At 40.5% G+C, this 14442-nt stretch overlaps 1 protein-coding gene across 1 annotated transcript in view; it reads right to left on the bottom strand.

The window, feature by feature from the left end:
* The window catches only part of ZDHHC2 (zDHHC palmitoyltransferase 2), a 66146-nt gene extending 62616 nt beyond the window's left edge, over positions 1-3530 (bottom strand). Inside the window, exon 1 of the mRNA XM_081269723.1 lies at positions 3261-3530. Coding sequence (XP_081125849.1) covers positions 3261-3387 — 127 coding nt within the window. The 5' untranslated portion in view covers positions 3388-3530. The remainder of the gene's footprint in view (positions 1-3260) is intronic.
* Between the last annotated feature and the right edge of the window lie 10912 nt (positions 3531-14442).

The following is a 14442-nucleotide window of genomic DNA, read 5'->3' as shown; positions in this document are numbered from 1 at the left end:
GAAATTATAACAGAATGAAAGTTTAAAAATAATCACAACAATTTAAATTTTAGCATTTAAAAGGAAAACTTCAATTACCTTCTACAACAAGCAAAGTTAAACTAATAACTACCACAGAAGATTCTGTGAAACATATAAATGGGGTTCAGTGTGTCCACCAAATCAGGCATATCTGAGGCTACGAATCACCCTTGCTCCTCTAGTTCTGTGTCTTTAAGTACCACCTTACAAATGTTTCCCTTTGAATTTATTGTATGGAAAACAAGATAGCTAATAATTAAAGGAATTTAAGACGAAAAAGAAGCCAGGATACCTGAAACACTTGACTGTCACACTATCAGTATATCCCACATTTTTTACATATACACATATTCCAAAAAGATAAGAGTTATTTTTATACAATACAAACATGAAGAAAAAAACTATGCTAACTGAAAAAGTGCCTAGAGAGCCACACACATGCACACAGTTAAATATAGAAACTAACTGTAATGAGGAATCATTATCTCCAGTTTCCAAGGATACCAGGATAAGCACTACTCCTAAATTGCAGTTCACTCAGCAAAGGGCACACAGCAATTTATATTCAGGGTCATCTCTAGCTGACAGCAGATGTGAAAGGAAGGACCAGGGTAAATCACCTTGTTTGTTTGAGACCTCCTCTACTTTCCAGCCCCTGACCCACCCGCCTCTGGTCCCAACCCTGGCCAATGTTTTATATGAGAAAAATTTTTAAATATGACTATAAATAGCAATTTCCAAGAGGGGGAAAAACTCCACAAAGGACAGGGCAAAATAAGATGTGATTAATGCTGGGAGTGGGGGTGGGAGCTGGCATTCCATTTTCTTTGTTTGTGAAAAGCAGCAGAGGCTGGTTTTGTGCATCAGTCTAGTTGCCATCTTTCCCAATGCCTAGAAAAGAATTATACAGTTAATCTCAATTTCACACCCAACCAAGGCTATGCAAGGCTTTTGGGTTTACCATTCCTAAACTGCCATAGTCTCTAGAATCAAATACAGCTTCAATTTATCTGTCTTCCAGACCCTAGGATCTAGACTTTTTTATGATTACTTCCTTTTGTGTTTCTATGGCAATAAAAAGGTAAAAACTACTTTCTGACAACCTAGGGGATATTGCCTCAGAATCCTTTGTTTGTTTATTCAAGATCATTTGTTTATTTTTCCTGGTACTGGAATCAAGATCATTTATTGATTGCTTTCACTTTGGGAGGCATTTGTGCCAAGCCAAGTAGGCAGTCACCAGCCGTGGTAAGAGACTTAAGATCACGAGGGCAAGTATCAATGACAGACCTTCACTTAGGTAGTATAAAAAGAGGTATTCTCCCTCTTAGTCAAAATGTCAATTATGAAAATAGTGATGTGGATTTTATGGTACGTTAAGTTTGTCTTAAACATAAAGTATATATAAAAATATGGCCCATATATAACAGTAATTCCTCACCCATCACTGGTCTATCCAATACAGCAAGACCTCCCATGTTGCATCTGGTACCTGTTAGAGAAGAAAAGCTCTTTCTGCCTTCAGATGTTTCCTCCTAATGGACACGACACTGTGCCAGGCTAAGCTTCTTAGCCTAATGTGATAATACAGGAAAATAAGCTGCCTGTTTTGAAAAAGAAGGCCTTCTAGGACATTCCTCCTGTACACCAACTAATTGATATTTTTACTGTTTCTACAAGGTGAAGGAATAAAATACAGCAAAGATTCCTAGTGGTTATGTAACATACAGAGTGTATAGCAATAAGGCAAGCTATTTTAATATTAACTATTAATATAAAATGCAATGCTTTTTCCTCACTTTCTTTCTATACATTATACATGATTGGAATACCACATATCCAGAAGAATTGTCATGAAGATGTCAGTACAGCCCAATCTTTTTTTTTCTTTTTTATTTTTGTACATAGTCTCACTTTTTTACTTTTTGGATTAAGATTGTTTTTAAAGCTAGTAAACAAAGTACGAAGTGCAGATTTCAAAACTATTAAAAACTATATGAAATGGGAAGCTAGTCTCAATTCTCTTAAAAGTTATGTCAGCAATTATTTTGGTGTATTATTCGGACCCTATTTCTCACAGGGATAACATTTTGAGGAAAGAATCTAACGTCTCAGCCTTGAACCTTTAAAAATGCTGAAATGCTACTAAATAGGGTATTATCTAATCTTTTCCTCTCTTCCACCCAACGCTAATGCTTATAGAGCAAAAACACTTTGCTAGGAGGAACAGCAGACACAGAAAGCATCCACAAGTTACTGGCAGAAAGACTGCCCTCTGTTTTAACGTTTTATTTTTTCCGATAACCCAGACCAGCTTTCACAAAACCTCTGAAGGTAGAAGCCAGCATAACTGCATTTCCTGCTTGTGCATAACCAACTTAAGGAAAAAAAAACAGTCTTCCCATTGAAAGTACCCTACCCACCAATTCAGGAGCCTCAAACTTGGACTGGAGCCATTTGACACTGCTGATATCAAAACCTCACATGATTTCCCCATCCCCATTAGCCTCACTTCGAAGTAATGGTCCTGTGTATTGCATGTCTTCAAAAATACTTTTTATCAGCTCATCCCCCTCCAACTCTTCTTAACTAGAAAGTATCCAACTGACAATTCTCAAATCATAAAGGCAGCTAAAACGCCCTTGAGTGCTGTCACAAATTTTTTAAAAAGTGGATTCATGACAACCAGCAAAGGACCTGCCACCAGAGGCCATCCCTACATGGGTTAGGAGTAGCTCGGATCCGGGGCCCAGATTGGAGCCCTCCAGCCTCCCGGGTAACCTCCCAGCCTCACTTCTTGGTGGACGCTGCGGGCAGCTGAGCCCACAGTTGTTGCTGATACAGTCCTACCCATGTAGGGGGTGTGGCTGGAATGGCGGTGCTTAGGGAAGGCAGCAGGGGTGCTGGGCTGCGTGTGCCTGGGGAGGAGGTGACCCGGTAACCCCCAGGTTGTAAGGGGAAGGCGAGCGTAAAGCCAGTGTTAGAAGGTTGCCCGGAGGCTGCTCAGGGCCTCGGTGTCAGCGGAGGTGCTGCTAGTCCCAGCTCCCGGGGCGCAGGGGAGACCGGGTGGGGAGAGTGGAAGTGCGGCTGAGTGGGGCTGGGCTCCAGGAGTCCCGGGACTGTCACGATGGGCCGCGAGGGGTGAGGGGAGAAAGGGGAGGCTGTGGGCAGGCTGGTGCCCTCCCTGTGGAGCCGGGGGTGGGCCGGAGTGCTGGCCAGCGCGAGAGGCGCGCACTCACCTATGCACAGCTGGACGGCGTAGGCGTAGTAGGACCAGCCCAGCAGGAGGCTGATGAAGACCACCGGGATCCAGTAGAGCACCCGCCGGCACCGCCGCCTGATGCTGCCCGGGCCCGAGGGCGCCATCTTCCAGCCGCATCCACCTGCCCAGCTCTGCCGCCGCCGCCGCCCGCGGGCCTGGCTACGGGGCGGGCTGGCCGCGCCCGGCGCCCCAGGCGGGACGGGCCCGGGGGCGGCGGCCGGTTGAGCTGCGGCCACTGCCGCCGCCGTGGCGCTAACTCCCCATCCCGCAGCCACGAGCCAGCGCCGCGGACTCCCGGCTGCTCAGTCCGGCGGAGGCGGCGGCTGCGAGAGGAGGCCGAGGGGGAGGAGGCCGAGGAGGAGGAGGAGGCGGGAGGCTCCGCTCCGCCCCCGCCCTGTCGCTCCCGCCTCGCCGCCTCCCTCGGCTCGGCCGCTGCGCCCTCGGGCGGGCTTTCTGGGGACTCCGGGCGTCTCCGCTGCGCTCAGGGGGCCCTTCGCGACCCGCGCGCCCTCTCCCCACTCGGTACTTGAGAGGCACCCGGGGTGGGAGTGAAAGTTGCCCACCTTGGCCCCACTGCCTCCGGGTTTGATCCTGAATTCCGGGGTAAACAGGTGGAAGTGGGCGCTCCGGGGCTCCTTGGCCTTGCTCTCTGGGGGTTGGAGTTAGATCACTGGGTGACCTTCCCCAGGCGCCCGCCTCTCGGGGAAGTTGGGAAGCGGGAGCCGCTACACTTTGCGTCGGAGGCGCGCGGGGAAGGGGAGACAAGGGCGACCCTGCAGACCCGGGAAGCTGGCCCTCTGCACCTGCCCTGGGCTAGTAGGGACCGGTGGCCCATCGCGATAAATGCGCCACTAGAAGGTCTGTGGGCGCTGAGGCCAGTGTCCTTGCATCCTACTTGGAACATACTGGATTCAAGTAGTGGGCGCCAGCAAACGTGGAGGACAGAGAGGGTGCGCCAGGTTCTTGACTTGTGAAAATACTGTTTGGCTGTGAGAAAGATTACTTTGTCTACTGCACGGACTGGATGTTTTCTTTTTCTTTTGGGGGTGGTGGTGGTGGTGGTGGTGGTGGTGGTGGTGGTGTCAGAAATGCACCACTAAAGGGGGTTGCAGAGTGGTCTTCCTTCGGTTGTGTCAGGGGATGGGAAGCCAGGAAAGAGCATTTTGGTTTGAGAATCCAGAGACCACTGGAATTAGTAACGGAAGGTATTTACTCCGAGTATTTTAACTCTTTTGCTAAATTATTTCATGATTGTTAGAGTATCCATTGCCAGTACCCCTTCCCAAGAGCCTGATGGTTCCTCCTGGCACTCTTTTCCTCCACCGTTTTGTTACTACAAAGTTTTTTTTTGTTGTGGCAATTCTAAATTTAGCATATAGCTGCTTCTTAAGTGATTGCCTAAAACGCTGGAAGGAAACCTAAGGGTAGTTAAATCAAACCTACCGTGTTTATGGTGGATGAACAGAAAAAAATACAAATGCTTCTGAGGGTGTTTCCTTTTTTTCTGGTTCATCCGATTATAAACGCTTCGGATTCTACAGGAAAACACTTAAATCATTGTAGTGCATCTGAATTAGATAATGTAATTAGTATATGAAATGGCCATAATTTTACTTAACCTATTGAATATGTATATTTACACCACAGAGCAACCATATCGAATAAAATTACTTTATATTCATGTATAAGGTTCTGATTTACAGGAATTCAGTCAAATTAAGCTCTCCTGTTTTTGTGATTAATTTTTGTGACTGGATTAAGCAGTAAGCTAATCTCTACTGAAATAGCTACTACACTGCTCTCACACAATCTCTTCACTTCCATTCAAAAATGCATAGAAATTTTCTATAGGATCCTGAATCATCAAAATAAAAAAAAATGTTTCATCCCACTGTTTTTCTGTAGCACTTTATATTCTTTTTGGACATTCTGTAGGGTAGAAAAGTATAACAATATAATTTTCCTTGAGGCCTCAATTTTACCCATGGAAAGAAAATCTTGTGCTTCTAATTAGAGTAGACTAGGAGGTTAGGGGTGAGGCTCAGTGGTAGAGTACCTGCTTGGCATCTATGAGGCCGTGTACAAAATAAATACAAGAGATTAACAAGAATTAAAAGTCCCTAACTGGACTGAACTACCTTGACAATCAGTCAATTGAAAGTCAGTAGAGACTCCTGAGGTATAAAAACAAGTTTCTTACACTGAAAGCCCTGGAGAAAGTGCAAATTGTGCCTCTTTTTTTTTTTTTTTTTTAAGAGTGAAAGAGAGAGAGAGAATTTTTTTTTAATATTTATTTTTTAGTTTTCGGCGGACATAACATCTTTGTTTGTATGAGGTGCTGAGGATCGAACCCGGGCCGCACACATGCCAGGCGAGCTACCACTTGAGCCACATCCCCAGCCCCAATTGTGCCTCTTTAGATACTGGATGCTTCAGTGTCCTGTGCTGTTCCTCATCTTATGGGGACTTGAGGTTGTGAGCCGAAGGATATTCTATATAGTTGTCCTATCTTTTAACCTTTTGGAAGAATGTGAATATGTAACTAAGATTGGTGGAAGCCACATTTTTTATCACCCAAAATAGTATTAAATTGTTCATATTTATATTAATGTTTATGGAATATTTTGCAAGTTTTTACTTTTTTAAGGATAAAAATATTACTGAATTCTGCATTCACTATTATCTTTAAAAAAAATGTTGGGGGGGACATCAATGGCCCATGCCTGAGACAGGAGGATCACAAGTTCAAGGCCAGCCTCAGCAACTTAGTGAGACCCTGTCTCAAAATTGAACAATAAAAAGTGCTGGGGATGTGGCTCAGTGGTAAAGTATCCCTGGGTTCAATTCCCATAAATAAATAAATAAATAGATAGATGGATAGATAGATAGATAGATAGATAGATAGATAGATAGATAAATCTAGCGCAGGAAGAATTGTCTCTGGGGCTGGGGATGTGGCTCAAGCGGTAGCGCGCTCGCCTGGCATGCGTGCGGCCCGGGTTCGACCCTCAGCACCACATACAAACAAAGATGTTGTGTCCGCCGAAAACTAAAAAATAAATATTAAAAAAATTAAAAAAAAGAATTGTCTCTGCCACACAATGATAGGATTTATCTTCACATGGTCTCTAATTAGGCATAAACATGCACGTACAAATGCAAGTTCTTTGGTCAGTAGCCAATCTTTAGATACCAGATTTTGTTGGAGAAGGATTACTTTTATTTTTTAAGAATAAGCTTTGGTTTTCCCTCTCCCCTTCTTTAGGACCTTATATCAACAGGAAATATTTTTGAAGGTGACAATTAAAAAGCTATACTAGAGAATTACTCTTCAGAGAGAGAAACAAGTTTTCACTCACCAACTTTAAATTCGATATTTAGAAGTTACACGAAATTGTGAGTTTTATGTGTAACTAGAACTAGAAGAAAGGCCTGTTCCACCCGGGTCCTGATGATCACAACTCCAAGCTTCTGCCTGGATGATCTGTCCACTCAAATTTATTAATATCATTCAGCTTTCAAAATTTCAAATTCCTATGATCAGATCCTGCTTCCATGAGAAAACCTAGATTCTTCAGTCCCCAAAGCTCAAATCTATCATGACTTTATGGTTAATACTCCAAATTGTCCTCCTACTTCCAGATCTGGATTAAATTTTTCATTTACTTCCTTGCAAGTATGAATCACGACGACATGCCAACCAAACCCAGGCAGCCACAGATCCACCTTGTCTCAGGGAGCACAGACCTCCATTCATACAGCTTATGCCAACCTTATCTCACCTTTCCAGCCAAGCCTCCTGTCTTTATTGATTTCATTCAGTCACTTGCTTGATATTTATTCCTTCCTTTTGAAAGCGATCCTCTTTGATTATTTTCCTATCACTTTTCAGGAGGAAGGGAGGGGGAATTCCTTTAGAAGCCAGTAACCCATGACATCAGTGACTAGTGTTAGTTTGGATGTTTATAAGTAATCAAGATTTTTCTGGGAAAAGAATCACACACCCAAACCACCTATTTCTGGACACATGTAAAACAGAACCAGTTATTTATTTATTTATTTATATATTTATTTATCTATTTTTGCATTACAATTCTTTTTTTTTTTAAGAGAGAGTGAGAGAGGAGAGAGAGTGAGAGAGAGAGAGAGAGAATTTTTTTTTTTAATATTTATTTTTTAGTTCTCGGCGGACACAACATCTTTGTTGGTGTGTGGTGCTGAGGATCGAACCCGGGCCGCACGCTTGCGAGGCGAGCGCGCTACCGCTTGAGCCACATCCCCAGCCCACAATTCTTTTTTTTTTTATTGGTTGTTCACAACTTTACAAAGCTCTTGACATATCATACATCATACATTAGATTGAAGTGGGTTATGAACCCCCTACAATCCTTAATACACCATTATACCATACTTTATCATATCTCTGATTATATGTAAGGTATGTTGACAACAAATTCACATCTTTATACACGTATTTTGTGTAATGATGAGGGTCTCCAGGAAATGTGTGGATGAAATAATGCTTAGACATGTTTTTCCCCCATAGATTTATGTTTTTAGTTATACTAGAATGAAACTGTGTAGAATGAAAGATGATTTCAAAGGTCTAAGTATAGAACTGATTGGCACAAAACACTGGTAAAACTGTAAAGTGGGGCAAACTGGCCGGCCTCACCTTTCAAGAACTCCAGTATTTCTACAGCAGTGTTAGTGTGTCCTGCCACTAGGTGGCAGGCACACACCAAGCGGTGTAGCTCTCCTGCACCTTATTTTTCACAGATTAAATAGCATCAACCATGAACTTAATTAAGGCAATTATAAATTCTAACTTAATGATCAATTACATATCATTATAATTATATAGTTTTATATTATAATTTAGGGGCTAATTATTAATTAATAAAAATATCAACCCTATTCAAAAAATTCAAAAGACCAAAAAAAAAAAAAAAAAAAAACTTTCTGTATCGTAAGTCATTCTGATTATGCTGTTTTTTCTTTATAGTTTGCACTCAGGTTACTCTCTATAAAATTAAGTTGGACTCAGGTGGTGTGCACACCTGTAATCCCAGTGACTCAGGAAGCTGAGGCAGGAGGAACCTAAATTAGAGGCTGGCTTAGCAAGTTGAGACCCTGCCTCAAAATAAAAAAGAGAGAAATGCCTGGGGGTGTAGATCAGTGGTAGAGTGCCTCTGGATTCAATCCTTGGTACAACAAATAAATTGGAAATTTTCAATTAAATATTTTTGCCTATATGACCCCCTTTATTAACCCTAAATGGGACAGGGCAGGGCCCATGAACCCAAAAGGTGAGCAAATAATCCTTTCCCATGCATTGGCAACTACAGCATGGATTTTTTGATATGATGGCATATGTCAATTATAAGTTATTATATGAGACCATGCAGAGTTGAAGTTTCAATTACCAGAGTGGTTTCAAGTGTCCAGTGATGTTAAGGTCAACAGTGGCATCCTAAGCAAACTTTCTTGGTGGCAGCATGTTAACCATGCCCTAGCTTCTGTCCTAGCTCCAGGCTTTCTTTTGATTCCGTGCATGGCCCATACACCTCCAAAAACGTGTGTGTGTGTGTGTGTGTGTGTGTGTGAGAGAGAGAGAGAGAGAGAGAGAGAGAGAGAGAGAGAGAGAAAGAGAGAGAGTCAACTATGTGTTGAAATACTGACTGGCACAGAGAGTTTTTCTTTTTCAATGTTTTATTGAGGTGTAACATAAAAATATGGTGAGTACCTGGTAATCTATTTTACTCAGCTTTTTGCTGCTGTGACCAAAAGACATGACAAGCACAATTAGAGGAGGGGAAGTTTATTTGGGGGCTCATGGTTTCAGAGATCTCAGTCTATATATGGCTAGCCACATTCCTCAGGCTTGAGCTGAGGCAGAATATCATGGTGGAAGAGTGTGATGGAGGAAAGCAGCTCAAGACGGGAAGCAGAGAGAGCGAGCTCTGTTCAACAGGGACAAAAGCCATAAATCCCAAAGACAAGCCGCCATGACCTAACTCTTCCTGTCCCATCTAATCTACCTACAGTTACTATCCAGTTAATCCTAAAATAGATTTACACACTGATCAGGTTAAGGCTCTCATAACTTAATCATTGCACCTGTAATTTTTTTTTGCATTGATTCACATACGAGCTTTTGGGAGACACCTCATATCAAAACCATAACAACAACTCATTATCCAACTCAAGTTTGATGAGTTTACATATACATATATCACACAAAAAGAAGGGGACATTCCCAGGACTCTAGAATAGTTTCTGCTGTGGCACAGTTTTAATTTCATTCTGCATCCCACTTCTTAAAGGGTCAGTTTCAGCCCATGGAGACTGAGGCACTGTGAGAAATAGGGATATGAGAATTTGGGGACAGAGGAGATTACTTGGTGCCCTTCAACTCACACTCTCTAGACCTGCATTGTCCAATAAGTGCCACTAGCCATACATGGGATTCAAATTAAAATCAAAACTAATTAAATAAAAAATTCAGTTCCTTCGTTGCAAACATGATATTTCAAATACTCAATAACCACAAGTGGCTAGTGATTGCCATGTTGGAAAATATGGACTTAGGATATTTCCATTTCCATCATTGTAGGAAGTTGTGTTGGATAGAACTGACTTGATATCCTATCGCCTCTGAATATTCACAAGACAGACTTTTTGTAAGAAACAATGTAAGTAAAACGTATGTTTGTGTGAGAAACAAAAAATTCCCCTATCTAGTTATATTTCCACTGTTTTATTGAAACACAAATGACTGGTAATAGGAAGTTGAAGGGTATTTTAGGTTCATGGTGTTAGGAACCTTTTTTCTTTAAATGGAGTCCTAAGAGTAAGGAGCCTTGTGGATCGTAATAGAGATAATACTATAGATTGTTGAACCTAAGGTTTGCATACAAATATTTCATTTCAAAATATTTGCAAGAAGACACTTATTAGAATAAAATTGTATACTCAAGTATAGATAAATATTGAATTAAGATTTTAAACCATCAGTGCTTGATAATATAACTTTATTCTTGGGTAATTCTACCTTTGAAGCACAGAATGGTCTATCTTCATCCAGTGGCCATCAGGACTCTCTTGATTTTTGGCTGAGCAGATAATCATTGGGCATCTAACAAATAACTGGTTAAATTTAACTCTATCAAGTGGTAGGCTAACTTAGTCATATTACATTTTCTTTTTAAAATTTTTTAGTTATTAATAGGCCTTTTTTAATTATTTATACATGGTGCTGAGAATTGAATCCAATGCCTCACACATGCCAGGCAAGTGCACTACCACTGAGCCCCAGCACCAGCCTGTCGTGTTACATTTTCTTTATGGCAGATGTGGATAGAAGTAGAATTCATGTGTCTTGCCCAGTGGTCTTGCCACGCTGGTTCTGGGTCAAGACACCCTCTCCTGAAAAGAGAAGAGGAGAGAAAGGACCCTGGGAAGGGAAAGGGGAATGGAAAGGAAGAAATCAAATGTTTCTTTAAAAAATGTTTAATTTTTATAAGTATTTCCAAGTGTTGTCAAAGACTTAAATGTAACTGAGAAATCAAGCTCATGTTGCAATTTATAATTGTGGAAGGAAAAAAAATAAATCCAACAAGAGCCTTTTTCTCTGGCCTCAAAAAGAGCAGGAAAAATAAAGAAAAAAATATTTAATGGTGACATTTAACAAAAATGTTATATTGGCTTTGGATTTGTATCAGAAAAACTTGATCATCAGGGATTCTTCCATCAGCTAAGCATTTATCCAGTGTAAATTATGTTCTATAGCTCAGAATCTCTGAGTCTATAATTATTTTCAAGTGATACTTAAACACTCCACATTCTAAGTTTCTTTGGATTATTTCACTGGTTGATAAAGCCTTTTCCTGCTCATATGTCAGTCTTTGGTAATGGGTCATGGTATGAGATGCTAAGTTGGCCGTGGAATATAAGTAACCTTTATATCTGGAATATGAGACAACATGGATTTTGGCTTTTCAAACACTTGGTATAATTGTCAAGGGTTCAGAATCAAAGGACCCAAGATTTTGAGTTTTACATACTATAGAAAATGATAGGTTTGGATAATACATTTTCATTCTTTTAATCTTTTCTTTAAATTCAATCAAATATTAAAGATAACTTTTTTCAGATTCTAGGATTCAGAAAAGATTTGACAACTTGGTATGGTCACTTCGTGAATGGTTGAAAAATATATTGATTTAATTAATATGTAGAACTTATACAGTTCTAAAAGGCAAATTTGACTTCATTTATACCTGATGTGGTAATGAAACTTTTCCAGTGGTTACATTGTGACCCATTACTAGTCATGAAAATTTATAATTACTCCTTAGCAGCATCTTGAAATATAAACATACATACTTGAATACAAATTTCTGAGATGGAAATGAAAGTTAAAAGATCAATATTCTATTATTTTCTTAAATAGCAAACACTGCAATAGATGATAGTGCCTCCAGCACTAGAATAAATTATCTAGTTTGGCTAAAAGTATTTTAAAATAAAAAGGTCAATTATAACTATCATCTCTAGAAAACAGCTAAAGTATCTGATATATTTGCAAATTTCAAAACTTATTAACCAATTGAGGCTGTTTAAATATGACTAGGAAATTTTCCAAACTTCTGTGGCATTTTATTTAGCAAATACTTACTGTTTGCCTGATGTGTACTAAGATATTGGAGATATTAAAAATTCAAAAACACAGTCTGTGGTCTCAAGGAGTTTATGGACTAGTTAGAAGAGTAATATGCAAAAAACTTCCAATAATATGATGAATGCTCATTGTAGTAATGTACCAAGTACATTAACAACAGAGGAAAAGTGACTCAGTGTTTCAGCAATAGAGAACTTTGGATAAAAAGTGGAATTCATGGTAAAACTTAAAGGACAAGTAAGAATTTTCATCATGGGGAAAGTTTTTCTTGCACAGCAAATTCCATCTCGTCTTGAAGATAGAGGGTATCAGTCAAGGTCCAGCCAGAAAAGCAAGACTCAGGCATTTTTTTTTATTGGTTGTTCACAACATTACAAAGCTCTTGACATATCATATTTCATACATTAGATTGAAGTGGGTTATGAACCCCCAATTTTAACCCAAATGCAGATTGCAGAATCACGTCGGTTACACATCCACAATTTTACATAATGCCCTATTAGTAATTGTTGTATTCTGCTACCTTTCCTATCCCCTACTATCCCCCCTCCCCTCCCCTCTCATCTTCTCTCTCTACCCCATCTACTGTAATTCATTTTTCTCCTTGTTTATTTTCCCATTCCCCTCACAACCTCTTACATGTAATTTTGTATAGCAATGAGGGTCTCCCTTCATTTCCATGCAATTTCCCTTTTCTCTCCCTTTCCCTCCCATCTCATGTCTCTGTTTAATGTTAATCTTTTCTTCCTGCTCTTCCTCCCTGCTCTGTTCATAGTTGCTCTCATTATATCAAAGAAGACATTTGGTATTTGTTTTTTAGGGATTGGCTAGCTTCACTAAGCATAATCTGCTCTAGTGCCATCCATTTCCCTGCAAATTCTATGATTTTGTCATTTTTTATTGCTGCATAGTACTCCATTGTGTATAAATGCCACATTTTTTTATCCATTCATCTATTGAAGGGCATCTGGGTTGGTTCCACAGTCTAGCTATTGTGAATTGTGCTGCTATGAACATCGATGTGGCAGTATCCCTGTAGCATGCTCTTTTAAGGTCTTCAGGGAATAGTCCGAGAAGGGCAATAGCAGGGTCAAATGGTGGTTCCATTCCCATCTTTCCCAGAAATCTCCAAACTGCTTTCCAAATTGGCCGCACCAATTTGCAGTCCCACCAGCAATGTACAAGTGTACCCTTTTCTCCACATCCTCGCCAGCACTTGCTGTTGTTTGACTTCATAGTGGCTGCCAATCTTACTGGAGTGAGATGGTATCTTAGGGTGGTTTTGATTTGCATTTCTCTGACTGCTAGAGATGGTGAGCATTTTTTCATGTACTTGTTGATTGATAGTATATCCTCCTCTGAGAAGTGTCTGTCAGGTCCTTGGCCCATTTGTTGATTGGGTTATTTGTTATCTTATTGTCTAATTTTTTGAGTTCTTTGTATACTCTGGATATTAGGGCTCTATCTGAAGTGTGAGGAGTAAAAATTTGTTCCCAGGATGTAGGCTCCCTATTTACCTCTCTTATTGTTTCTCTTGCTGAAGACTCAGGCATTTTTATGGGAGGAATTTAATATAGGAATTTAAATTTTAAAATATTGGAACAATTGGAAATGCAAAAAAACAGGATGAGGTGAGACAAACATAAGATTAATAACTGTAGGAAATTATCACCACACCTAGGACTGGGTGAAAAAAGGGAAAGTGGTTATTTCTGAGCTTCAGATGGGGAACATGACAGATGCTGGAGACCTTGGAGGTAATTGAGCCACTGCTGGAAATAGCTTGAGATGGAGTGAAAGAAAGGGCGAGCGCTCAAGCACACAAACTTACCTGGAAGCCAGATGGCAACACAGCCTGGGAAATATGGTTTGCAGAGGTCAGTTCCCTGTATATAAATAAAGTAAAGCATAAGAAAAATAAGAAACGATCTAAGACCAAATAGTCAACTAATCATCACAAGGGAGCTTAGAATAGGGAATAGTCAAAGATGATATAGATATTAGGTGTTTAAAACAAGACCCAAAGACCTTGACTGATATTCAAAAGAGTTTGAATTTTACCCAAAAGTCATAAGAGAGCTTTTTAAACAATTTTAAGCAGAAGAATGAGATGTTAGATTTCAGTTAGGAAGATAATTCTGAAAGCACAATGGTGAATAAAGTTGACTGGTAGGGAAACAAGTAGCATGAGAACTCCTGTCTAGCTAAAGAAAACTGAAACCTTGAACTTGAATAGTGACCAAGGGGATGGAGAGGAAGAAAGAGATTGTAGGACAGGCTCAAGGACCAATTGGATAAGGGATGTGGAAGAAAGGAAGGAACAGAAGATTCCAAAGGTGTGGAGTCTGTAGAAAGGAAATAGAGGATGAGGGCCTCAGGGGTGAGTGGGCCATGACAATCCAGAGGGCTCACAGTCAACTGTACAAGAGCAAAGTTTCTGGCTGCCATATCTACTGCTAACTATAACTTCAAAGTC

This window comes from Spermophilus citellus, assembly GCF_964194105.1.
Source record: "Spermophilus citellus genome assembly, chromosome: 16".
NCBI lineage: Eukaryota > Metazoa > Chordata > Mammalia > Rodentia > Sciuridae > Spermophilus > Spermophilus citellus.
The sequence above is the reverse complement of the archived record's forward strand: the minus strand, read 5'-3'. Positions and strand labels throughout refer to the sequence as shown.